The sequence below is a fragment of the Amblyomma maculatum genome, chromosome 9 (genome assembly GCF_055883805.1).
Source record: "Amblyomma maculatum isolate TAMU_Amacu chromosome 9, ASM5588380v1, whole genome shotgun sequence".
Lineage (NCBI taxonomy): Eukaryota > Metazoa > Arthropoda > Arachnida > Ixodida > Ixodidae > Amblyomma > Amblyomma maculatum.
The window spans coordinates 66200780-66225070 of record NC_139352.1 but is presented as its reverse complement, the minus strand read 5'-3'; the positions used below and the strand labels follow the sequence as shown (position 1 = coordinate 66225070).

At 43.5% G+C, this 24291-nt stretch overlaps 1 protein-coding gene across 1 annotated transcript in view; it reads left to right on the top strand.

Moving 5' to 3' along the window:
- Positions 1-24291, top strand: part of LOC146179268 (uncharacterized) — a 77486-nt gene that overhangs the window by 20154 nt on the left and 33041 nt on the right. The window contains exons 9-20 of the mRNA XM_084578939.1: positions 50-115; positions 1563-1747; positions 2588-2678; positions 8043-8171; positions 8407-8595; positions 9646-9780; positions 10682-10837; positions 13467-13710; positions 14684-14827; positions 16217-16416; positions 20338-20490; positions 20946-21198. Coding sequence (XP_084435065.1) covers positions 50-115; positions 1563-1747; positions 2588-2678; positions 8043-8171; positions 8407-8595; positions 9646-9780; positions 10682-10837; positions 13467-13710; positions 14684-14827; positions 16217-16416; positions 20338-20490; positions 20946-21198 — 1945 coding nt within the window. The remainder of the gene's footprint in view (positions 1-49; positions 116-1562; positions 1748-2587; positions 2679-8042; positions 8172-8406; positions 8596-9645; positions 9781-10681; positions 10838-13466; positions 13711-14683; positions 14828-16216; positions 16417-20337; positions 20491-20945; positions 21199-24291) is intronic.

The window sequence follows — 24291 nt, the reverse complement described above, 5'->3', positions numbered from 1 at the left end:
CGGCGGAAAGCTTTTCTGGATGTACTGAAACTTGGTCTCTACTTTGCAGGCACCGGCCAAGGCTAAGCCACAGGCAGAGAAGGCAGCCTCAAATCGGACTAGCACTTTAGGCCAGGTGATTCGGCATTTATGCTCTTTGATCTTTTTTTTTCTTGAGGAACAGCTAGCAGTCCAGTTACGTAGTAAAATAGAAATGTATTTTATGATCGTTGGCTCTCCCAGCCGGGGCATGCTGCAGATTGTCAAAAAATTGGGTTCCTAACCTCAAATGCCCTGGCAGTTTATGAGACATGCACGGATAGAATGCAGTACATTTAATACCCTCCTGTAACCTGTGATGTATGTTTCGAAAAGGCTTCAGTCCGTATATTCGTAATTAGTATGTGTAGTATATAAACGTTGTTGGGTGAGGCATGAAAAATGTTGAAAAATCTTGATTTAGCGTCTTGTCTGTGTGAACAGTTGCATTGGCACTGAGGACCAGTAGAAGTTGGCCTTTATTGACAGGGTACCACACCCTAATCAGATTACTAAGAGACCGCTCTCACCCAGAAAGGAGAATCAGTTTGAAATCTGAGCCATAATTACATGACGTCTTCCTCATTCTTTTAAAGCAGAAACATTTGGTATGGTCTGCTGGCCTCAGGATAGTTATATTCCTAAACCAGTTTGTAGCCAGTCTGTTTAAAGTAATGAAAAACTTGAGTAAGAACTTGGAGGGACACTTAAGGTATGATGCGACAATGTTAACTTCCATTTGTGGTATCCCCTTGTAGATTCTTGTTTGCATGCATAAACTTCGCCGCACACAATTACTAATTCAATTTTTTCCTATGATATTTTTCGTGTACTCTTTAACATACAGTTGCGCATCAACGGTTGCCAAGCATAGATATACGAGTAAAGTCCCACTTCAGTCAAGCTGAACTAGCACACCTGCGTCTGATTCAGAATGCAGACATGCTGGAAGGCAGTGGTCACGTGACGTCACACAAGCTGATGGCCAGTCAGGGCATGGCATGGAAAAATCATGGGCATGGTTCCGTACCACCTGCCAGAACCACACCTGAGATTTTTTTGCTCGCAACGCCGATGTCGGATTTTCGTGAGGATGCCGCCTTTAATGCTGTCGCGTTAAAAGCACCGTTTTTGAGATTCCATTTTTATATTTAAACCGGCGCGCATTTAGACATTGCGTAAAGATTAGCTGTCACAGTAAAAAAAAAGAGGCGGGCTTTCAAAACACTTGATATTAGCAACGTTTGTCAGTGTAAATGCATATTGTTCACTATAACTACTGTAAACTACATGAAGGCACCCAAAATTTGAGTTTTTTACTATAGGCTTGATAACAAAGGCTTCCCACAGTTTTGGTGCATTATTTCAAGTTTAGGGCTTCTTAACGAGTCGATGAGCTTCAACACGTATACTCCGGGAAGAGTTTCACTAGTAGATCTTCCAGCTTACTCCCTCTGACTTTTTTCTAGTGTTCAGTTTTACATGCCATAGTTTGCATCATGGTAAGCCTGTCACTTGAGAGTCTGTATTTATATTCTCCCCAGGCTACTGCAAGAAGAAAGAACAAAGCACCACCCGAAATGGAGGAATACAGAGATTTTATGACACCCTGCGATGTGATCGAAAATGTAGATGAAGCTGCTGAGGAGGCAAAGTGGAACCTTAAATTCACTGCCAAAGAGCAAGACCTTGTGGCCATGAATGTCTGTAAGGCATCAGAAGACTTTCGGTGAGTCGGCGCTCTGCTTGTTTTAATATCTTAATATGCATTCAATGTATCAAGTGTTTTAATACATTTTGTTATTGAGGTGTCCTGAACGACTTTTGTGGTGGCAGGAAAAATGCCTTGCAGTTAAGGAAATTTGAAAGCGACATTGTTCCAAAAGAATTCTCTTGAATCCCACAAATACTAGAAGCATTGTCTCTGATTGCTTCAGTGATTTGATGCTCATTTTTGGAATGTTTTGGATGCATGTAAGACATATATGCATTTGGTCACGTCTTTGTGTGCTATTGAAAACTGTTCAGTAGAACGCTAACCGTGTTGGAAGCTAAATGTTAAAAGGGGGACAAAACAACCAGTCGCCTAACATGAAAGATTCATGAAGGCAGTCTTTGTTGAATCAATGGCCAATATCCTTAAGGGCCATCGACCTGAGTATGCAGCTGTTTTCCGGGCTATATTCATTTGGTTATTTTTGCTGACAGTGGGTTCGTTTATAACTTTCGAAATTAACTGTAACAGGTACATTTTCAAATATTTGATCTAGTTTTGTGCCTGACGCGTGGTTTTGTACCTAAAGTTGGCATTGGGTTCTCATATATCCTACAGCCAGTGTGCCCGCAACAAACGGTTGGCATTTGAGTGTTCATATGATGATGTTACACTGTAGTTTTCTTCTAATGCATCAAATGGACAGAACTATACTCTCACGCATGTTTTATGATGGATGACTGATGGCAAACATATCTGGACAGCTGTTCATCGAGATCGTTTTTTTTTTTTTTGGTAGACTAAGTTTCTAACTCCTTCTTTTGCCATTTCTTTTCTCCTCTCTGTTAATGACAGCTGCCATGACTTTCGGAACTTTTCTGAAGTGCCACCGAATCTGGACCCATATATGCAGCTCAAGGATGGTGCACATTTCAGTGGCAATTTTGTAAGTATACATGCTTCCAAGGCTCATGGAAATGAAAATAGGGCTGTATTAGATTTTAACTTCGTGTCACCCTGGTTTAACTTGATGGCAATATTCCTTATTATAAGGCTATTAAAAGCCGGCTTAGGCGGCACGTCACAAATTGCTGCCAAAGGCTAACTAGCAGATCCATTGTTCAGCTGCCTGAAGGCGACATAAGATGACTGCCTAGCCATTATATTTGCAGTGCAGTATGTAGTATATGTGTATATATAGCGCAGTAGAGCTTGCAACTGCTTCTTTCTGGAAACGAGGGTGACTGTAGGGAGGATTTAGCTGATAGTCTTGCAAGTTCTTGAACCATATTATACCTTAAGCCAACATATAGCACTTTTTCTACCTCCTCGGATTTCACTGAAATGTTCATGGTATATGTTCCTCACGTTTCCTAGTCCTTTGTGCCAAATTTCACAGTGGCATGGCGTTTCATTCGAACACGGATGAATTTTAAAATCTTTCATTTTTTGGCTTCAACAGGGGAAGATTTCTATGGCCAACCTTGCCTGTGTGACCTCTATGAATGCAAAACCATCGCTATTTGCTCTGTTTTTAGGACAGTATTTTGAGCTTGGTTTTGGTCTTTTCAGACAAGAAATGGCACCAAGCTGTCGTTAACACTCGTCAGTTTAGCCCAACAATGTACACGCCATAAAATTTGTGACGGTGTCTGCGATGTTATTAGATGGTTGATCCTGATGTCATAGATTGGTAGGAACCAAGTTTTGGTTTCAGTTTCTTGTTTCTGACACTTTTAGAACACTTTACTCAATATTTTGAATTTTTTGTTTGTACCGGAGAAAGTGGGCTGAAAGGAATGTTACTTCAGGACAAATAAGATACGTATACACGCGTGTAATGGCCGCACTTTTTTTTCCGAGATTGGGGTGAAAATCAGGGGGTGTGGCGATTACATGAGAAAAAAGACAGCGAAAAAAATTATTTGCGGTGGTACCTGCCTTTATTATTGTCAAAAAACTCCTCGTCCTCCTCCGCTAAACTCATTGGGATTTCTGGGAGGCTTAGCGCGGAACAGACAAGGACAAGAGAGGCACACAGGACGAGCGCTAAGCCTTGTCTCTTGTCTCTTGTAAGCCTCTTGTCCTTGTCTGTTCCGCGCTAAGCCTCCCAGTAATCATGTCCCAGAACCAACTAGCCCAGAACTCTACTTTGCTCGAGTTCATCGGGATTTCAGGCTCGTCCCGTGTCCAAAACATCACTCCTCGTCGTCGTCCTCCTCCTTCAGCTCACGAGCTCAGAACAAATCAGGGCAGCGATGCGTTCCGATTGCGAGATCGCACGTGATATGCTTCGAGTGATCGAGGAAATGGCTGTAAAACGGAGGAGCGAACAGACTTGGATTGGATTTGCTGGCCTCACCCTTTTTAATGGGCGGGCATCACTGCGGCTAGGAGTGCCCCCTTTGTAACAGAGGTGGTGGCCGCTGCCCCCATGCTCGACTTTTTTTTTCCTCAAATATTTTGTTCTTAATTCTTGTTGGCAATTCTACTTCTAACCTTACGCTTCATTTTGGCTTTCACTTGATTTTTGAGCCCCACCTGGCGGCAGTAACCACAAAATGTTCCGTATTTCTTGCACCGCACAGTAGACGGCACTGCCCAACTTCCTGAAACTCATGGTGCGGCTTTTACTCGGGAAATTTTTTTAAAGTTTTTTTTCCCAATTTTCTTTTTAAAGTTCGGGGTGCGGCCATTACACGCTTGTATACGGTATTTGAGAAAACCCCTGGAGTTGGCCTTTAAAAAAGCTAGTTGTCTTAGTGCTGGGCATTAAAGCCTAGGCCTTTCATAGGTTGGTTATATATAGGTGAGCCACCAAACATTTGGACATTCAGAAATGCCTTACCGATCGCTCGAGGGATTTAATCGTTCATCCTATAGCTGATCATTCTAATCATAGTATTTGTTCTGTTGCACACGGCTCTATGATACATTTTTTTTGTGCTTACCTATTTCAAAATATGTTTTGTGCTCACATTCAGTTATAAAATGTTTCAGACATTGGGAACCAATCCTGTCTTCGATATTCATTTATAATACAGTCGAACCCGGATATATTGTACCGGGATAATTCAAATTTTGGCTATGTCGAAAACACGGAATATTCCCTGGAAAATCCCATGTAAAAATATAGGAAAGCTGCGTCGTATATCGAACTCCAATTTCACTAGTCGCTCGATAATCGAACTGTGTACCATGCACTGGAAGGTGCGCCTTCCCCAAAGACTATCACATCACCCTCGGCCATTTGCTGCATGACGTCTTCAAGCCACACACAGAAGGAGTAAGAGATAACAGGTCGATGATGATGGTAAACTTTTTATTTACTCCCTAAAATATGAGAACCAGCCGAAAGACTGGTTGCACTGTTTAGAAGAGGTCAGCAGAGATCCCTTGGGACTTTGCGGCCTCCAATGTGTGCAAAATGAGCTGGCGCTATGGTATGCAGGAAGGACTCTACGCATTCACTGTAGCTGAATTGTCTGCATTGTGTTGTGTATATGTCCACATCATGGAAATGAATGTGGCCGGTTGTGAGCAGTGTTTGCATGTAGATGCAATAAGATTTGGGAAAAGTTTGCTATATAGCCATGGGTTTGGGAAAGTTCCTGTTTGTATTTTGAGCCAATGGACGGCTTCGCGCCAGGATAGTTCCCGGCGTGCTAGGGGTATAGACATGTCTGATCTAGAGCAGCACTGCACCCTTTCCCCAAGGGCGCACGCATCTGTGGTGACAGCTTGCGGCGCGCCAGCATGGGATGTTTGCTAACCATGTTTATGAAGGAATGAAAGGGAACCGGTTTTGCAGCGGCCGGTACGGAGCAGACGCAGCCAATGCAACCATGGTGTTCGGGAGAGGGGAGACACGCGATAGAGCGAAGTGCAAGGTTCGCCCATTCTTTCATCAAGCTTTTTCTCTCTCCTTCCTCTTTCTTTCTTGCTCTTCGTTCGCAGTAGCATGCGCACTATGCATGCGCTGACAAGCCAGCTTGGCCCGGGGCAGACAATGTCGGACGCTTTCTCCAGTGTGTGTTTGAACCCCTCTGTGCGCGGTGGGTGACGTGCGACGCGCGTCTTCTGTTGTGGTGTTGAACGTGCGGCTTAGTGTAAGCTATGGCGGCTGCGGACATTAAGAAGTGGCAAATTTGTTTTCCTTTTTGCGAGTTGTCTATCCTTGTCGTGCGGAGTGTGCGGTGTAGCGTTAGCTGTGGCTGCTGCGGACGTTGAGAAGCGGCAGATTCTTTTCTTTTTTTTGCGAGAGTCATCCATCCTTGCATCTATGAATCAATGAAAGCACGCGGTCAGCTGTGATCATGACACTGGCTTTTAGCATTGTTCGTTGCAAATGGCATTTGCAGGTGTTACGCTTTCCGATGATTTTGTGGCAGTGGACTTTGCCTGCCCCAAACAAGGCTTGATAAATCGAACCAGGCTTGTGCAATTAAGCTATCACAGGCACTTTGTCAAGTTGGCTCCCCGTCGCTGCAGGAACGATCAAATGTATAGCCAAAGATGACGTTAACGCAGCGCGGCATCTTGGTGCTGCCAATAAATGAGCTGTGGATAGACGGTTGAAACGGAAGGATGCGGCAGCGACTAAAGGCTGTTTCGCATGCATGAAAAAAAATATGCTGCGGCGACACAAAAGCCTGTTTTGAATGGCGAGTGGCGAGAGTGACGCAGTTCCAACAAATTGGAAATTTTTGGCTCTGTTGGTGCCGCTCATCACTGAGTTAGCTTAATCGCTTGCAAGTGAACTGGCCTTAACGCTTCTATTTTTTTTTTTTTCAGTTTCTCATAGGCAAAGAAGGGTGGGTTCATTATGGGAGTGGGTTGATTACGCGACAAATATATCATTTTTCACGATCACAAGCGGCGTCTCAAGCCAATTTTTGTACAATGTATCGAACTATTTCAATATCCCCTGCGAGTTTGATATATCTGGGTTCGATTGTAGACATCAACTTCACATCTTGCAAAAAATGTTAATCATCGGGGGATGTCATTATGGGTCAGTGAAGATATCGGCACAGGCAGATATACTTGAACCCCGCAGGGGTGGGTCAGTGGTTAGGGCGCTCGACTACCATGGCCAAGGATGCAGGATGAAATCCCAGCCTTCGTGGCTGCTTTTCGATGGAGATGAAAAGCAAGGCGCCCATACTGTGCGTTGTCAGAGCATGTTAAAGAACCCCAGGTGGTCGAAATTTCCTGAGTCTTCCACTACGGCGTTTCTCATAGCCTGAGTCGCTTTGGTACGTTAAAACCCAGAAACCAAACCAGATATACTTGCATTTGTTGTGGGTGTTCTGTGAATCTCTGCCATTGCGAGGAATTTCTGAATATGAAAGACATATGCATAATATTGTATAGTTCATTTATTGTTGGTGAAGTTAAAATTGCTGTTTCAGTGTTGCCGTAATCACACATAAAATTCTGTGCAGACCGCTGACAGATATTTTCATAAGTTTAGCAACACTGAGGGACATTTATGAAGGGAACATTTTTTATGAGTTGAATACTGTTTAAGTTTACTGCATTGCTGTGAATATTTTTCAAGTTTTCACGTTACAAAAGTACATTACTCTGAGAGCAAATTCTCTACGTACTCAGTATAGAGACACTGCCTTATTTGCCAGTGCATCTAACTATATAAGAACAACCAGGAAGGAATAGGCCATTTATTTGAAAGTCCCTGTAATTATATCAGTATACTACCTCCTTTAAACCGGGCTTGTAAACTGTGGCCCTTCTTTTTTTCCTTCTTGAAGTAACAGCGCTAAATGTGGATGAGAGCACAAGATTAGAAGACGACACAACGAGCGCTGACTTTCCACAACGTTTATTTTGAAAAAACAGGCAACTTCTTATACGCTTATGCCACACATATTACGTACAGATGACTTGCACATCTCAGCACAGTCCTAATTAAAAAAGCGTAAGCAAATCATCCCTTCTGCTAACACAAAAAGAAATTGAGCTGCAAATGTGCAATATTTTCCGTGAATGTTCAGAAGTGAGTGTACCGCGCTGTGCGCGAGAGAAGTTTATGTGGCTTGTGTATTTTTTTGATTAGGACTGTGCTGAGATGTGCAAGTCGCCTGTACGTGATATGCGTGGCATAAGGGTATAAGAAGTTGGCTGTTTTTTCAAAATAAACGGTGAAAGTCGGCGCTCGTGTCGTCTTCTAATCTTGTGCTCCCGTCCACGTTTTGCACTGTTACTTCAAAATGCATAACCAACAAGCCCAGGCTGCAATTCTGGCTAACTACATTTTTTTTTGTATTTTACTGTTGTTTGTGTGCAGGATTCCTGCAGGCTGCCATCTCTGCCAACCCACACTTCAAAACTGCGGGCCCTCTGCCACGGCATTAGACCACCAGTGTTGGCAACAACGAGCCTGGATGAAGCGTGCTTTGATGACTTTCTCAGTGGCGTAAGTACCTGACGGCACACGGGACCTGAATGGTTGTGTACTTCTAGGTTCAAGCTTGTGATGCCATCACCTTATTAATGTTTGTATATTACTGTGTACATTCATTTACTATCACTGATAAGATGTACCAGCAGTTGTTTCATGTTGCAATATGAGGCCTCTAGGTTATGCTTTGTGTGGTATCTTTTCTTGATAACCCTGGTCGCCCATCACTCTTTTTTTTTTTTTCCTCCAGCGCCTACATTCCCTGGGGTTCCGTGCTCCCTCGTGCATTCAGTCGGTGGCCTGGTCACCCGTGTCGGGTAACCGAAATGTGGTGGCCGTGGCTCCACCACACTCTGGAAAGACGCTCGCCTACCTCATCCCGCTGATATCGCAAGTGCTGTCAGATTCGATGTACCAGATGCTGCGCGAGGGTGTCGGAGTAAGTACAGCAAGTTTCTGAACCAGTGCTAAAGCTCTGTGAGGGTGGTTTGACTCACAAGGCTGTTGTGCATTGTGGTACTGCGGCTCCAAGCGCTGCTTCCCTTATAGCACTTTGACTGGTCTGAGCGTCATATTTTGCTCTACACTTGATCCCCACATTTACGCGGCTCTTCGATCCTAGCATGTACGAAGCTACACAAGGACACTGAACTCTCTCTTCGCTCTCTCTCGCTCTATGCCATGACTGTCTTCCCTGCTTGTACGCTCCCGCTGCAATAAACAGTTTTGCCCCAGACTACGACTGGAGAATACGTCAATAAGACAAGGTTCCTCAAAGCGGCTTATTCACACACAAGCTAGAGCAGCCACACACTCATCTTTAGTTTGCATTCAGAGCACAGTATGCCCTTCTGAGGCCAAAAATATTATTTGGAAAAATATTGCTGTTATAGGATTGTAATGGCTAAGCTTGGTAGTTGCTTGGGAAGAGGCTTCCAAAGCACAGCAGTGCACTTTGCAGGTGGGAAACGAAACTGGCTCCTTCACTTCACCAGAAGGCAGGAGAGAGAGTTTCTTCTTTTCTCTTTCGTGCTTCTTCCTTGCATAGTAAAGTGCCAGTGAGAAGGTGCTAGCTCACACAAGGTTTATCTCCTCGGCTAGTGTGTAAGAAATTGTCGCAGTTGACATCTAGCAAATTTGCAAATTTATCGGACATCATGGCTTATCACGTTGTACCGTACCACGCACCACCCGTCAAGTGCTTTGGTGCTAGCTCACACAAGGTTTATCTCCTCGGCTGGTGTGTAAGAAATTGTCGCAGTTGACATCTAGCAAATTTACAAATTTATCGGATATCATGGCTTATCACGTTGTACCGTACCACGCACCACCCGTCAAGTGCTTTGGTCCTGTGTGCATAGCGTCTTATTTGCAGTGCCCCAGCAATTTACTCGGGTGTCCAGCTTAGCGTCTGTGCCTGATATTGCAGTGCTCTTTTACGAGTGCTGTGCATGTGCTGAAGAACGATTTTGCGTTGCGTGCGCCACAGCCCTTGGTTACGGTACTGACGTCCACCTGGAAGGGAGCTCAGCGTATCTACGAGCAGGTCAAGTTGCTGGCTGACGAAACAAAAGGTCCCACGTGTTGTGCCCTCTATGCTGCAGGCTCGGAATCTGGAAAAGAGGTGACTATCAAAACTGCGTGGCTAATGGCAGAATTGTGGGACAGGGGAGGGGTTGAATCGTGCATAAACATTCAGAAAAGGTGGCTTCTAACATGCAGCATTCCAGAACGGGTTAGCTTGAAGTCCATCTTTGCATCCTCTAAGTAGTCAGTACATCAGTTGTGTGTCCTCTCCGGCGGGACAGGACATGCAAGGGAGGGGAAAGCAGAATAACAATCACTGAATTCTTTCTCTCCACGTTCATTGAAAGTAGAGGTGTGTGAATATTGAAATTTTCTATTATGAATTGAACATGAATATGGGAGAAAAATGCCTTCGAATATTGAATATCTGATCCTTAAAAACAATTTAAATTATACAGTAGCAGCCACTGCTAGTTGGCAATTTCATTTTCAGAGCAGTAACACTTTGCCAAAATTAGTGCTGCAATAGCTTTCTGGTTGCCGCTACACTGCATAATCGAATTTTTCAAATCAAATGACAGAAAAATTTCTCACAATTTAACGAAGTACCCAGTTTAACGAAATAGTTCATGGCTCCCCTCAACTTTCCCAAAATGAGGTTTAACGGTATTCATAAATTTTCGAATGTTTGGAAGTGCTAAATATCAGTCTTCCGAGTATGAATGCAAATCAAATAACAAAAATATTCTATTTGCTTTCAAGATTTTTAATATTCACACATCTCTGCTTGAAGGACATTTGCAGAACGCTGTTTAATTTGTAGTACTTTGAGATCGTATTAATTGACATGTAGGGGTTTCATATACGGGTTTGTTCAGTTACAACTGGTGCTACTTGTGAAAACAGTTGGAGCATATTCATGGAGATATTGTCAGAATAGGGTCACTTCACAGAAGTATCAATGTGAATTGGCTGTGATATTTTTGCTCTGTGCTTAGGTACCGCTCGTGAATGGCGTCGACATCCTGGTGGCTACTCCGCACAGTTTTCTTCGCTACCTGAACAAGTACAAGCGGCTCATCCTAAACCTAAATAGGTGCTGCCATCTGGTTCTGGACGATGGTGACCGCCTGTTGGACAAGTACCAGGCAGAGGTACGACTTGTCTCGGCAGTATATCGACCATAAATTGCTGTGGCTGCTTAGAGAAACTAGCAGTGGTCATCTGATTGGAGTAAGCAAAGAAGGTGCCCTGTTGGGCCAAAGTGCACCCCAACATGGTTGAAAACTTCAGCTTAATGTGTACAAACACAAATTAGTGTCGTGGGCTTGCTTAAAATGGGGTAGTAATTGATAGAGCAGCTTTTAGCGCTGTAAGATCTCGTTAACTTGACCCTCTTTAAGTTAGCAATCAAACTAGCAGCGCTGTTCAGCAGACACCCATGTATGTCTATGGCTTTGGGCTCTCTGTAATTCAGATGTACGTGTTCGCACTAGTTATTTCAGACGGGGGATCACGTCTAGGTACGACCTGCGTAGCCATCAGTTACTGAAACAGACCTCCCCAAACCTGAATTACATTCAACAGGGGTGCGGTATGGCGGGCACGAGGATGATTGGATTGGAAATTCCTCATATTTTTAGATAAAGCTCAGTTGCAAAGGTTCAGTTTCGCTTTCTTAAACTTCACACCATCCCACGGGTGCAATCGGGCACATGCATTGGCTGGTCTTACAGTTCCTGACGCTACTTGACTTGGCACTGTTTTTATTTCTATTTTGGGGTGGTGTCAGGCAGTTCTGACGCCTACGCATATGCCGGTCATACTGAGTTCACAGCACTACACGCTTCACTTCTATACTTCACAGTGTAGACTTTGTGGGAAGCATCTGCATAAGGCAGCAGGGCAGCTTTGTGAAGAGGCACACTGCGTCGCACTGCGAAAAGGGTAGGAAATGCCTTTACGACTTTGTAGCAGTTTTTTTCCAACATTCCTGAAAGAGCGCAACGCTTTGTCTGATAAAACAAAACTGGGGAAAAAAAGAACTTTGTTCTCACTTGGGTTGTCAAATACAGACGAACATCATTAGGGTTGTTCGTTTTCAGGTGAAACCCGGTTTTACCGGTTTTTCCACCCCGAACACATTGGTAAAAAAAGTATTGCACTACTTTATCTACTTTGGCTTTTAGGTTATGTGCTTTATTAGGAAAGTTACATTGGCTCACTTACTTAAAACGAGCTGCTCCTTCCACGAATAAAAGCAAGGTAACGTTTTGCAAATCAACTATTATGCTTGGATTGTTCATCTCCCTGCTTGAATATTTGAACGTTCACTTACTAGCGTCCTTGGATCTCCCTTTGAAGCTTGATGTGTGGACATCAATTAGTGTAAAGCTTTTTAGTTTTGGTGGGCACCCTGTCTTAATGGGGGACACGCTTCAGTAAAAATATGTCAATGGCAGTCATTGGTTATTTTTTAAATGATCAAGTTTGATGCATGTGGGACCATTTCTGGATGCCAGCCCGAATGAGAAACCTCTACCGAAATGCTAAAATTAAGCTGCAGTAAAACCATTTAATTCTTCCGAAATCAGAGATGATGTCTAACGTAACGCACTTCATCTTCTGTCTGAAATTATGAAGGGGATTGAAGAGGATTTTTTCCGAAAACATCAAAATTTCAAAGCGGTATCACGTATTTAATTTCGGACCCGTACAGACAAATCAGGAGCATTACACCTGTGTTATAATGAAGTGGGACACGGGCGCAAAAATTTGTTCGTTATATCCAATATTCATTTTAAAAGTGAGCACCTAAATTTCTGAAGATAAGTCTTCTAATAAAACGAAAAAAAATGTGCACTAATATGGACAACACAAAGGTGTGAAAATGCACAATTCTTTTAATTAAATGCTTGGTAGAAAGGTGAAATCTCACCTTTTGTTCCGTGTTGGAGAGCAAAAATGAATACTCAGAAACGGATGTTTCTTCTGCACACAATTTGTGCGACGGAGCCAATGGACTCTGGGAGTGCAGCACGTGCGCATGGGTCAATCTGAGTGGCACAGGCATGCCAGTGGCTCACGGCATGGCAGGGCAATGGTGATGACATGCCAGTCACATTGCATGGCTGGACTCGAGCGGCCCAGCTGCTGCCGCTCATGGCCATTCATGACCTCTGATATCACCGTACGCGGCGGTGTGATCTCGGAGGCCATGGGCCGTTGGCGCTAGTTTTTGTCGCTGCCACTAGATAACGCGGCAAGCGAATGTGCGGGCAATAATTTAAACACACTTTGGTGGCACCGCTCGAGTCTGGCCATGGCCGTTCATGACCTCCGAGATAAATGAGCGTGTGGGTGTGACTTCAGAGGCCTTAAGCCGTTGGCGGTAGTTTTTTTTGTTGTCGCCGCTAGACGACATGGCACACGAACGCGTGGGTGACTTAAACACACTTCTGCAGTGGGCTATTCAATCGGTTTAAAAATTGCGTTTCTTGATCTTTTTTCTGGCTCCTTTATGCATTTTTTGCTGTTTGAATGAACAGAAAAATGGCTTCATTATAACCGACCTGGTGTGAAATTTTGAATTTTTTGTTTCATTATACAAAAGACCTCCCATGGAAATGAAGCATACACCAACCAAACTTTGATTTTATTTCGTTTTATTTGATAATTTGTTATGTCGGTGTTCGTTATAGCGAGGTTTGACTACAAACTATCTTTGTGCACCGTGATCATTGTGCATTGGTTTGTGTGTTTGTTTTTGGGTGGTTGTTGCAGGTCTTGGCAGTGGTGGACGAATTTGTGGAGGGCCGCGAAAAGCGCTTGCCAACCCTCCAGTTCTCACAAATCTTGGTCTGCTCAAATGCATGGACTAGCAGCCTGGGCCTTCTCCTACACATGCCTAAAGCGCTTCCATGCCCTTTGGTCATGTTCTCGTCGTTCCTGGAGGCCGCCGTTTACGCGCAGGTGCCAACGGTTGTCCGTTACGTCGACCCGAATTCACGCAGTGAAGCTCTGCTTGGTAAGCATATTGCCTTCTGCTTGAGAATGGAGAAGCTCTTCTGTAGCCAGATATAGCTGTGCATGTAATTCCAGCTGGAGCAGCTGAGAATAGTAGGGGTCGCAGATGCTTCTACTTCTACTACTTCTACTCCTACTACTTTTACTACCACTTTTACTACCACTACTTCCACTACTAATACTGCTTGCAAGTGCTTCTACTCCTACTACTGCTACATCTACTGCTTCTATTGCTACTACAACTACTTCTACTGCTTCTATTTCTACTACTTCTACTCCTACTACTTCTACTACCACTACTTCTACTACTAATACTGCGTGCAAGTGCTTCTACTCCTACTACTGCTACTTCTTCTGCTTCTATTGCTACTACTACTGCTTCTACTGCTTCTATTGCTACTACTGCTACTTCTACTGCTTCTATTGCTTCTACTGCTACTTCTACTGCTTCTATTGCTACTACTGCTACTACTTCTACTGCTACTTCTGCTTGCAAGGTGGCTACACCTGGGGGCTAGAAAGGAGCATCTCTCGCACAGTAACACGGTTTCTTTGATCAAGTTTCTTTGGTGTCGAGTCTTACGCAAAGTTAAGGCATTGGGATGATGCGCTCGAGGGGGCAGAGGCACTTTTCAAAATACAGTACGAAATTTTTGTGCTGTTAAAAGGACTTGTGCTTCACAGTATCAGACAGTGCTGTCATTGCGTGCATCCCTATTACTGGCTCTTCTCATATGGTATTGTTTGCTGCGCAATGGATGCTTTATGTCTGAAAGCATTAGAGCAGGAGTTCTCAAATTTTGTTTTCACGTAACCCCGACAGCTGTCGGTACATGTTGGAGAATGTGTGCCATACGAACCATATGTAGTGAAGCCCAAGGCTGTTTGAGGATATAGTATGTTCAAACTTTCAGAATGGTGTTTGCAGCTGCTAGATGGATTAATAATCAGCTTCTTTACTTGTTTATTAACAGCACTCTTGGAAGAGCACCGCAGCCGAAAAGTGGTGGTGACCGCGACCAAAAGAGAGGCAGCCATTGCGGCACACCAGTTGCTCTCGTCATCCAACGTACATTCCCTCCTGGTTCACGATGAGCTGACAATGGCTGCAATCCGGGGTAAATTTACAAATGCCCTTTGTTGTCAATTTTTGAAAGTCTGCTTTTCAATGCCAATGGCACACCTGTTCATTGAAGCATAAAATTCATTTGCTGCGTCTTGCCACTCACCCTTACACATTTTGGCTTTATATTGTAACTTGTGAAGCACGTGAATAATAATTTTGTGCAGCATAAAAGTCAATATGACAAAATTGGTTCGGTGTCTTTTTGTCATAAGCAAATTTGCATTAGAAAAGGGTTTGTGGAAAAACTCAACATACTTGTATTCATGTAGGGCATGACATTTAGGCTTAAACAGGCCCTAAAACATGGGGTGGGTGAATATTCTAAATTTCTTTAATACGGATCAAACATGGTTGTTATTTAAATCGTATAGACAGTCGAAAAGCTAATATTCGAAATTTACTAAATACACTAAATAGGCCAAAAAATTTTCAAATTTACCGCAGTTTTCCCGCACTACGTGCTTCACCGCGACGCTTGACCACAGTGGGCTGTGCAATGGAGCATCCTCAAAATGTGACAGGGTCATTTAGTGAAGAAGAAAATTTAGATAATTTTTCTGCTCGCTTGAAGGCCAAGTTAATAAGTGTTTACTGTATTAAATAGCGATGTGACAGATCCACCCAATTTCATGCAAGTCTTGTATAGTAAACCAGTGTATGGAAACCTGTATAAAAGTTATACTGGATTCTTTAGTAAGGTATATCTTCTTTGCAGTTTTTTTTTTTTTTCAAAATGCTATGGGAATTTTGAAATAAATGAGACAAACAATGTTTGTTATTTTTAGATGTCTTGTTTGTTTTCACTGACCAGATATTCAAAATTCAGTTCGAAATTAGATGGCATTTATCCCCCCATATCCGTATTCTTTTCCTATTAGAAAATTTCTATATTTGCACACCCCTACCTAGAGCATGAGTGCTGCCATTGTTTATTTTGTCCGTATTTTTTTTTCTTCTCCCTATGTCATGGACCGGCAAGAAACAAGGCCTGATTGGGCCAGGCACTGCATATATAGCCTATAGACAATGATAATTGCCTAAACATTCTTTAATTTTGCATCATTTTTGATGGCATGCATTGATGTGTAGTTTATCTTTTGAAGAAATTTACCAGTGGCAACATTTTATCTCAATGATGGAGCGAAAGACCACCCCTTAATTGATACTGCGGATCCTGTAAGGAACAGCACAAGCAACAAACTGAAATAACTGCAGAAAATTGTTAATTCATTACGGCAAAAGAAGCAAATATTTGCCAGAATGACTGCGTGAGGCAGCATTTAGATGCGTCAACAGATATAACTGTTTGAATGAGTAATTTTCTTCACGCAAACATTTCTGGCTTAACTGGAGGTAAGTGCGACCTACTTCGAACTCGCAGAAGCGTCGAGCGAGTGGACATCTGCACGTCCCGGTAACAAGTTGCCCGTTCTTGTGGCCCAAGATAGCATGCTGCTCTTGGTTGGTGTTCGCGATGCCGCCGTTCTCGTCCACTATGACGTGCCAGCAGAGGTGTCAGAGTTCAACTTTGGGCTTCGCTACTTCTGCATCGCGGACCGCATGCGCTCATTCAGGGACAAGGCAAGTGTACTAAATGTGCTTCCACAGTTTGTTGAAACGGAAAACTAGTTCTTGGACGTTGATGTTGAGCAGGTGCATGTACTATTGACAGCACTCGCCTTTAGTGGTGTGCAAATGTTCGAAATGTTATATACAAATGGAATAGGTTTTGTTATTAAATTCGTTTTCGAAATTTCGGAATATTTGAAAGTACCGAATGCATCGAAATGTTTTGAGGTCACCGCAGTTTCTCCTGCGCTGCATGCTTTGTCGCGAGCGCATGCACTGTGCAGTGAAGCATCCTCAAAACTTGATGGGGCCGTTTTGTGAAGAGCGATATGTTACCCTTTGGGAATGTTTTGTTTGAAGTTGCATCGAGTGTAACCAGCGCGCCCCGCTGAATGCACTCTGCAACACATCGACGCCCATGTTTCAAGTCGAGAGTGGCGTTCGTGCTGACGGGTGACGTCGTCGTCACCCGGCAGGTTATATAAACGGGTTGCGGACAATAAACGGGGCTTCTTGGGTTTGGGGCTCAGACGTTTGTCTTGTGTTTATCGCGTCTGCCTCGATGCAAGGGCAGAAACGCAGTAGTTTGGTTTTGGGAAGAGAGCCTTTGTGACAGTGACCGCGAAGTGGAGCGCTTGGCCAAACTGGGAAAAAGAGTTGTTCTTCTATTTCGTCTCGTACGCAGACGTGCGTTATACAGGTGTATCATTCAGGTGTTCATCAGATAAAATTACTATGGTGGGTCCGTGGGTCCCGTTCGTTCCGCGGGTTCTGTTTGTCAACAGTAACAGGTTTGGTGGCTCTCTCAGGCCCATTTGATGATTTGAGCTTTCGGTTACTTCAGGTGTTTTTCTGGTCCCTTGTAGGCAAAATAACAGGAATTCATTTTATTATTCAGCAATCTGACAGATCCACCCAGTTTCATGCAGGTTCTTTGCGTACTTTTGTACATAAAGAACCTTACCTGGTATAACTGGTACCTGGTACTGGTTAGCTGGTATAAGGAATACTGTATAAAATTTATTCTGGTTCTTTCAGTAGAGATATACACTCCTGTGCAAATGTAATTTAATTTTATTTGCAAATACCATGTGAATTTCGAACTAACAGGGCCAACCATGCTTCTTGTTTTAAACTTTTTCATTTTATTAACTGATTAGATATTCAATATTTGATTCAATATTTGAAGGCATTTTTTTACCATATATATATATATTTGACTTGCATTCAAAAATTTCAATATTTGCACACCCCTACTTGCTTTATTTATAATGTATTTTATTTGCTAGCGCTTTACGGTGGAATGATGTCTGAGCTGCTCCACCGAGAAATGGAGATGTCTCTTTAACCTCTACCATCATGGCAAAAACTAGTTTAGTTTAGTTTAGTTAGTTTAGTTTAAGGGACAGCTGCAAGCATGGTTGTACTTCGGATTTTTGTTTGTACTTGTAGTTTGGTTGTCGAACCCAAGTATATCGAACTCGAAGAGGCTTGCGAAATAGTTCGATATATCGATAAATTCAATATACAGAAATCGGCTTGTGATGGCACTTACGATGTGAAAAAACGGTACCATATTTGTCGCGTAATCAACCCACTCGCATAATGAACCCACCCTTCACTTTTGCATCCGAGAATTTGAAAAAAAAAAAAAAAAAGTGTTAAAGGCCAGCTCGCTCACATGCAAGCGATTGAGCGATCTCAGCGACAAGCGACACACGAAAAATTTCCAACTTGTTGGAACTGCATCCTTCTCGCCGCTCGAGCCACCGCGGCAGCTCAAAACAAGGTTTCTGTGTCGCCACGGCAGAAATCGTGAGAGTTTTCGCTTGCATGTCGATGGCGTGCGCCACTGCGTTTCGATCACGGAGCAAGAAACCATTTAGGAGGTGAAACTTCCGTCAGCACGAGCGAGCGCGGGCGACCAGATAAGGTCACAATTGTATCGCCGACGGCACGGAGCATGATGCGGCCGTATGCAGTGGCGACGGCATGTGGTGCGTCGCAGAAGCTGCGACGACAAAAAAAGAAACCTGGACTGATTGCCTTGGGAACCGAAATGGCGGTAATTTCTTTCCACACCGACAGGCGCCGCAGGCTAGTGATCTTTTTTGGTCGCCGCGAACAGCGTAGTTTCCACTCCTAAAGATTTCTCGCTCCGTGGTTTCGGTCGTCTCATCCACAGCTCATTTCTTGGCAGCATGCCAAGATGCTGCGCAGCGATAACGTCATGGTGTGTTTATCTTTTGATAGCTCCTGCAGTCGCGGGAAGCAAACTTGGCAGAGTGCCCGTGATGACTTGATTGCACAAGCCTGGTTCGATTTATCACGCCGCGCTTAGGGCAAGCGTATTCCACTGTCACAAAATCATTGGAAAGCGTGATAGCTGCAAATGCTGTTTGAAGCAAAAAATGCTAAAAGCCGGTGTCATGATCACAGCTGACCGTGTGCTTTCCTTGATTCATATATGCAAGGATAAACGACTCCTGCAAAAAAAACAACAATCAACTGTCCCTTCTTAACGTCTGCAGCCGCCATATCTTACACTATGCCGCGCGTACAGAACAACGATAAAAATGGACGACTCTCCCCCCCCCAAAAAAAAAAGAGAGAGAGATATCCGCCACTTCCGCAGGCGCCATAGCCACGTCAGCCGCCGCGCATAGAGGGTTTACAACACAAGATGGAGAAAGTGTCCGACGTTCTGTCTGAAAATGGGCTGAGCTGGCTTGGCGCATGCGTAGCGCGTGCTACTGCGAACGAAGGCCGGGGGTAAGAGGAAGGAGAGAGATAGCTCGGCAAAAGAATGGGCACACCCTTGCGCTTTGCTCTATTGCGTTTTTCCCCTCTTGTTCCCACCGGTTCTCTGGTTCATTCACGCACATAGCTTGCAAACATCACGTGCTGGCACAGGAAACGATAACCGCAGATGCGCGCTTTTTTGGGGAATGGGCACGGCGCTGCCCTAGACCAGCCGTCGCCGAACTGTCCCCTCTCATTCCTTCCGCGCGTGGCTTGAAAACGCCACGCGGCAAACGGCCGAGGGTGATGCGATCGTCTTTGGGGAAGGCACACTTTCGAGTGCATGGTGCAGAGTTCGATAAATCGAACGACCGGTGAAATTGAGTTCTTATATATGACGCGGCTTTCCTATATTTTTACATGAGATTTTCAAGGGGATATTTCGTGAGTTCGATATAACCAAAGATTCTATATATCCGTGTTCGATATATTCGGGTTTGACTGTATATGCATTGGTGTTGATTGGTTGTACTAGTTGAAAGCTGGTGGGCACAGACTGTGTGGTCTTAAATTACATGTGCGCTTGTGTCAGAATGCACATTCGGTGATCTCAACCCTTGTGTAGGTTGCATTGTTTGCACTTTTTAGGATAGCAGGCTTCAACACTTTTTTTTCTTCGGCACATCGCTCTATTTGTTCTGTCATTGCTGTCTTTGCATTTATCGAGGACACCTCATGCTTCTTTTCCTGAGGGTGACAGAAAAAATTGAGAAGGTATGTTTAAATTATTTAGTTGGTGGTACTACTGTAGCTGTAAATGCTTGGTGATTCCACATCTAATATCTAATTTCATGTTTTCATAAAATTTTCAGGCTTTGTCTCAACACCTTTATCGGGTACCCCAGGAATGTCCCTTCTTCTCATGTATTATGACATGTTAATGTACTGCGTACCTTGCTATACATGGAAGAAAAGTTGGCCTAGTCAAAAGTGGCACTTGATTTTTAATCTTGGTTTCAGGAGGCGCTGAAAACTTAACTAGCTCTAGTGCAGAGCTGTGAAGTTCGTGCTAACTGAAGGTTTAAAACGGGCAGGCTTGAGTTCTTGAATGCTGATGAAGTTATGAAGTCAAAGCCTGTGGTCAGCCACAAAAACTATAAATCCCCGTTTTTTTTTCTCCGTTTGTTTCAGGAAGACACTGTACACGCACCTGAAGGACCAGTTTCCTACTTTATAGTATCAAGAGATGACAGAAACTGTTCCGTGCAGCTTGTGGAGTTCCTGAGAAGATTGGGCAGCGAGATTCCTGATGGACTGAAAGAGCTTGCTGACGAGGAGCAGATTGTAAGTTAAAACTTGTCAGAAAAGTTCGGGCTTTCTTTTTTCTTTTTTTGGTTGCTTACTTTAGTTAAGCATGGAGCAGTTTTTATAGTTGCATTTTTTTCTGTTCTTGCCATGCAGTCTGTATTACGCTGTAGCTATAGATGTTGAAGCAATCTATATTGTCTCAGCACAAAATAAAAAGTGAAGGATGCTTGCAATTTGAGATGCCAGGTTTATTTTAGAATTGGCAGTAATTCCTGCACACGCTCGCATATTTCATTGTTCCACTTATGCCAATCTATTGGCAGTTGGCAGCTCCGGACGTCCGAGCCAGGAGGACAGGTTAGGGTAATAATTACTAGTTTTACTAGTAATCACTTTAACCTATTTGAGAATTTCGAAGACCATTTGTTGTTCAGGTTCGTGCGCATTTAATTGGCACACTTACTGACCTGAATTCGTCTCCCCGTTTTCAGAGAACTTTAGCCGACGCCAGGGTGGCGTTGTGTCCGAACATAAAGTCCTTTGGGCAGTGTGAAGAAGGACGGATGCGCTGTTCCTACCGCCACCACTTCTTGCCTCAGGCCGACCACGCGCCACTCTGGTCTGACCTACCTTCCGAAGGCAAGGTCCGCCTGCTGATCACCAAGGTGATGAGCGCATCGCACTTTTACGCATGGATTCTGCAGTACTGGGGCACATCGTCGGGATCGACGTCCGGTGACACAGGTTTGAACATTTCACACTGCATTTTTTATTAACAGACTTCGATCTGCTCTATTTCGTTTCTTTTTGTCATTCGTTTGTGCGCAGGAAGAATTTTAAGGAGGGGCGTGCAAATATTAGAAATTTCGAATATGAATCTACATTAGATTTGGGTTCATATTTGTATTCGAAAAAAAAAATTCACATTCCCAGTTTTCCAAATATTCGAAAATTACCAAGTACAGCAGTGGCATAGTGAGAAATTTTGTTTGAGGGCGGCCGACGTTGCTGCGCGGCCCTCTCCGTATAGAATTTGTCGAGGGATCACATACATGGATAATAAATGCGTTGTCATTGCCATTGCATATTAGATTCTGCAAAGTGATTCTTGAATGCCGCTCGCTGTCAAGACAAGTAAAATATGCACTTTTTCTTATAAGCAGCTGCTGAATGTCCCCAAAATTGTGGCAGAAATGTCAGTGCTGCCATGTTTTTGCTGTTTAATAAGTAAAGAAAGTGGCATATTAACTTTAGAACTGTATCGGTTGGAGATCAGCAAACGTAAAAAACGTAAAGGCCATGCAGCGAACAAGTTGAGGACAAATATTTTAATAAATCATTGTCATTCAAGAACCTTGTTTAGATTTTGGCACATATGTAACGGCTAGGGGAAAATGTCAATCGCGCTGTCCTATATTCGAGTTTATTGCACAGGAGCAGCTGTCACCGATAGTGCTACGTAACTGCACCAAAATTGTACTATCAACAGTGAGCACGTATAAAAGGCAGGAGTGCTGCATGTGCACACTAAAAATGTGAAGATACAGTCGAATATTTCAAACGTGAAGATACAGCTTGATATAGACTCATAGAGAGTTTCACTGCATGCATACAGGAAACCTCACAAAAAGATGTTTAAATATATGTATACGTCTCGAATAAATCTATGTATCTAAATGAAAGTCACTGTACATAATGTGTTAAACAAGGCAATTAAGCATGTTGCGCAATCACAGATAGTAAACCTTATTCATATAAAGACTGACGATCCAGGCGAGAACAAAACTACGATCTCAAAAGTCATAAATATGTACTAGGGCCATATGCTGCGGTCGCGACAGCACCATATGAATGTAATAATTGAGGAGGAATCAATAACAAAATGTGTATTATAACCGCCTGTGCAGTGACGATAAATATTCTGCACCCAAAATTAAAGAAGGGTGTTGCGTGGACTCAAGAAATAAAAGCCGGTAGCTAATTAGAAAATGTTTTGCAGGATAAAACTATTACTTGAGCTCAGTACATGTTTTGCAAAATATTGTTACGTGGTGGCATGGTAGGAACAGAACAATATGATCGCATGACGATGAGATGTGCTTTTTTAAGAAAAAGCACATCTCATGGTCAGCGGGCCCAGCGCGAACGCGCCGCCCCACGCCACTGCCGCTTTGTTGTCTTCGTAGCAATATATATGTAGGCTATCACAACCATCCTGCTCCTGAATATTTTTTTTAAATACTGGTTATTCGAGCGCTAATATACAGTAGATTGCCAGCCAGTCATTCGTGAGGGTCAATTCGAGTTGTGAAGCTGTCAGTATTTTTTATGATAAACAAGTAGTTACCTATTTGAAATTATTTGCCTGCCTCATAAATAAATGACTTAATCTGTGGCCATGATGTAGTTGATGCCAATCTGTGGCCATGGTGTAGTTTGATGCATTGCGGGTCATGCCAGCCAGTCATTCGTGAGGGTCAATTCGAGTTGTGAAGCTGTCAGTATTTTTTATGATAAACAAGTAGTTACCTATTTGAAATTATTTGCCTGCCTCATAAATAAATGACTTAATCTGTGGCCATGCTGTAGTTGATGCCAATCTGTGGCCATGGTGTAGTTTGATGCATTGCGGGTCATGTTTAGAAAATAAAGAAGTCATGGTTTCGCTGGAAGGGCATAGCAATTTATGCGATAGCAATACATTAGACAGCTGAATCAACAAGCAAGGCGTCACGCACGCACAAACATATGCACATATTCATCACCGCGGACACTCTATGAAAACGCTGGTGTGAGCAAGAGCGACAGCAGCATGTACTTTCGTGCTGCCTCTCGCTTCAAGATGAACTAAGCGGCGAACAAGGCGAAGATCACAAGGCGCACTGTTTCCTCATCGTATAATGGAGGTGGCGTCTTCAATCGAGTGCGCTGCAACTTATTGAGTCCCTACATCGAGGGCTTTGAGCAACCGTTGTTTGTCTCTCGTCTGTTAGCCACTAGGCGCCAAAAACACTGCTAGACTCAGATTCACTCGGCTAGAGAAAACGAACGCACCAAGTGCACCATGCAGTGGTAGGGGCAACACAAGAAAAACACATGCGCTCACTCAATCTGGCTGGCTCTCGATTCTCGTGGATAGAGAGAACAAGAAAATTGAAGAGACTCTATAAAACAAGTCAGAGTATGTAAAAAAAAATAAGAACAATATAGTAATGTTCGCTGGATCAGTGTTTTGACATTGACGCTTTGGCGCAGGTGAAAACGTTGATATTTTTACGAATAAATTACTGAAATGCTTTGTCTTGTCAGACCTCGAAGGAAGGAAAAAAATTGCATTAGATCAAGTAAGATCGAGGCATGCGAATCTATTGTTTCACAGAAAAATTATTTTATGCGGAACAGAAAGCGCATCGCAGCCTGTTTTCGCGCATGCAATTAATGTTAGCTCGAAGCTGCAGTCTTCCTGACGGACCTGTATGCGAACAGATTACCTGCAATTTTCTCCAGTGTGCCTATAACACTGATTAGAATGCAACATGTAGTTGTGCACTAAGGGAGTAAGGTGTTGCGAAAACACGGATTTTCAGGGGACCACTTCGACAGTGTTTGCGCTCAAGCATGTACAGTTGCTAAAAGCACCAAGATTCAGAGCATACAAGGGCCCTGAAAGAGAGAAGGCAGCAGCGTCAGAGGAAGTTGGCCTTGCTGCATATGCTTTGTAAGCTTGTCTGATGGTGTGACTTGCCTCATTGTGTGGTGAGATGTACGACTTTAGAAAGGTCGCCTCCTTTGTGTGAAAAGTTTATGAGGACTTTGTACCCGTAAAGTTTTGAAATT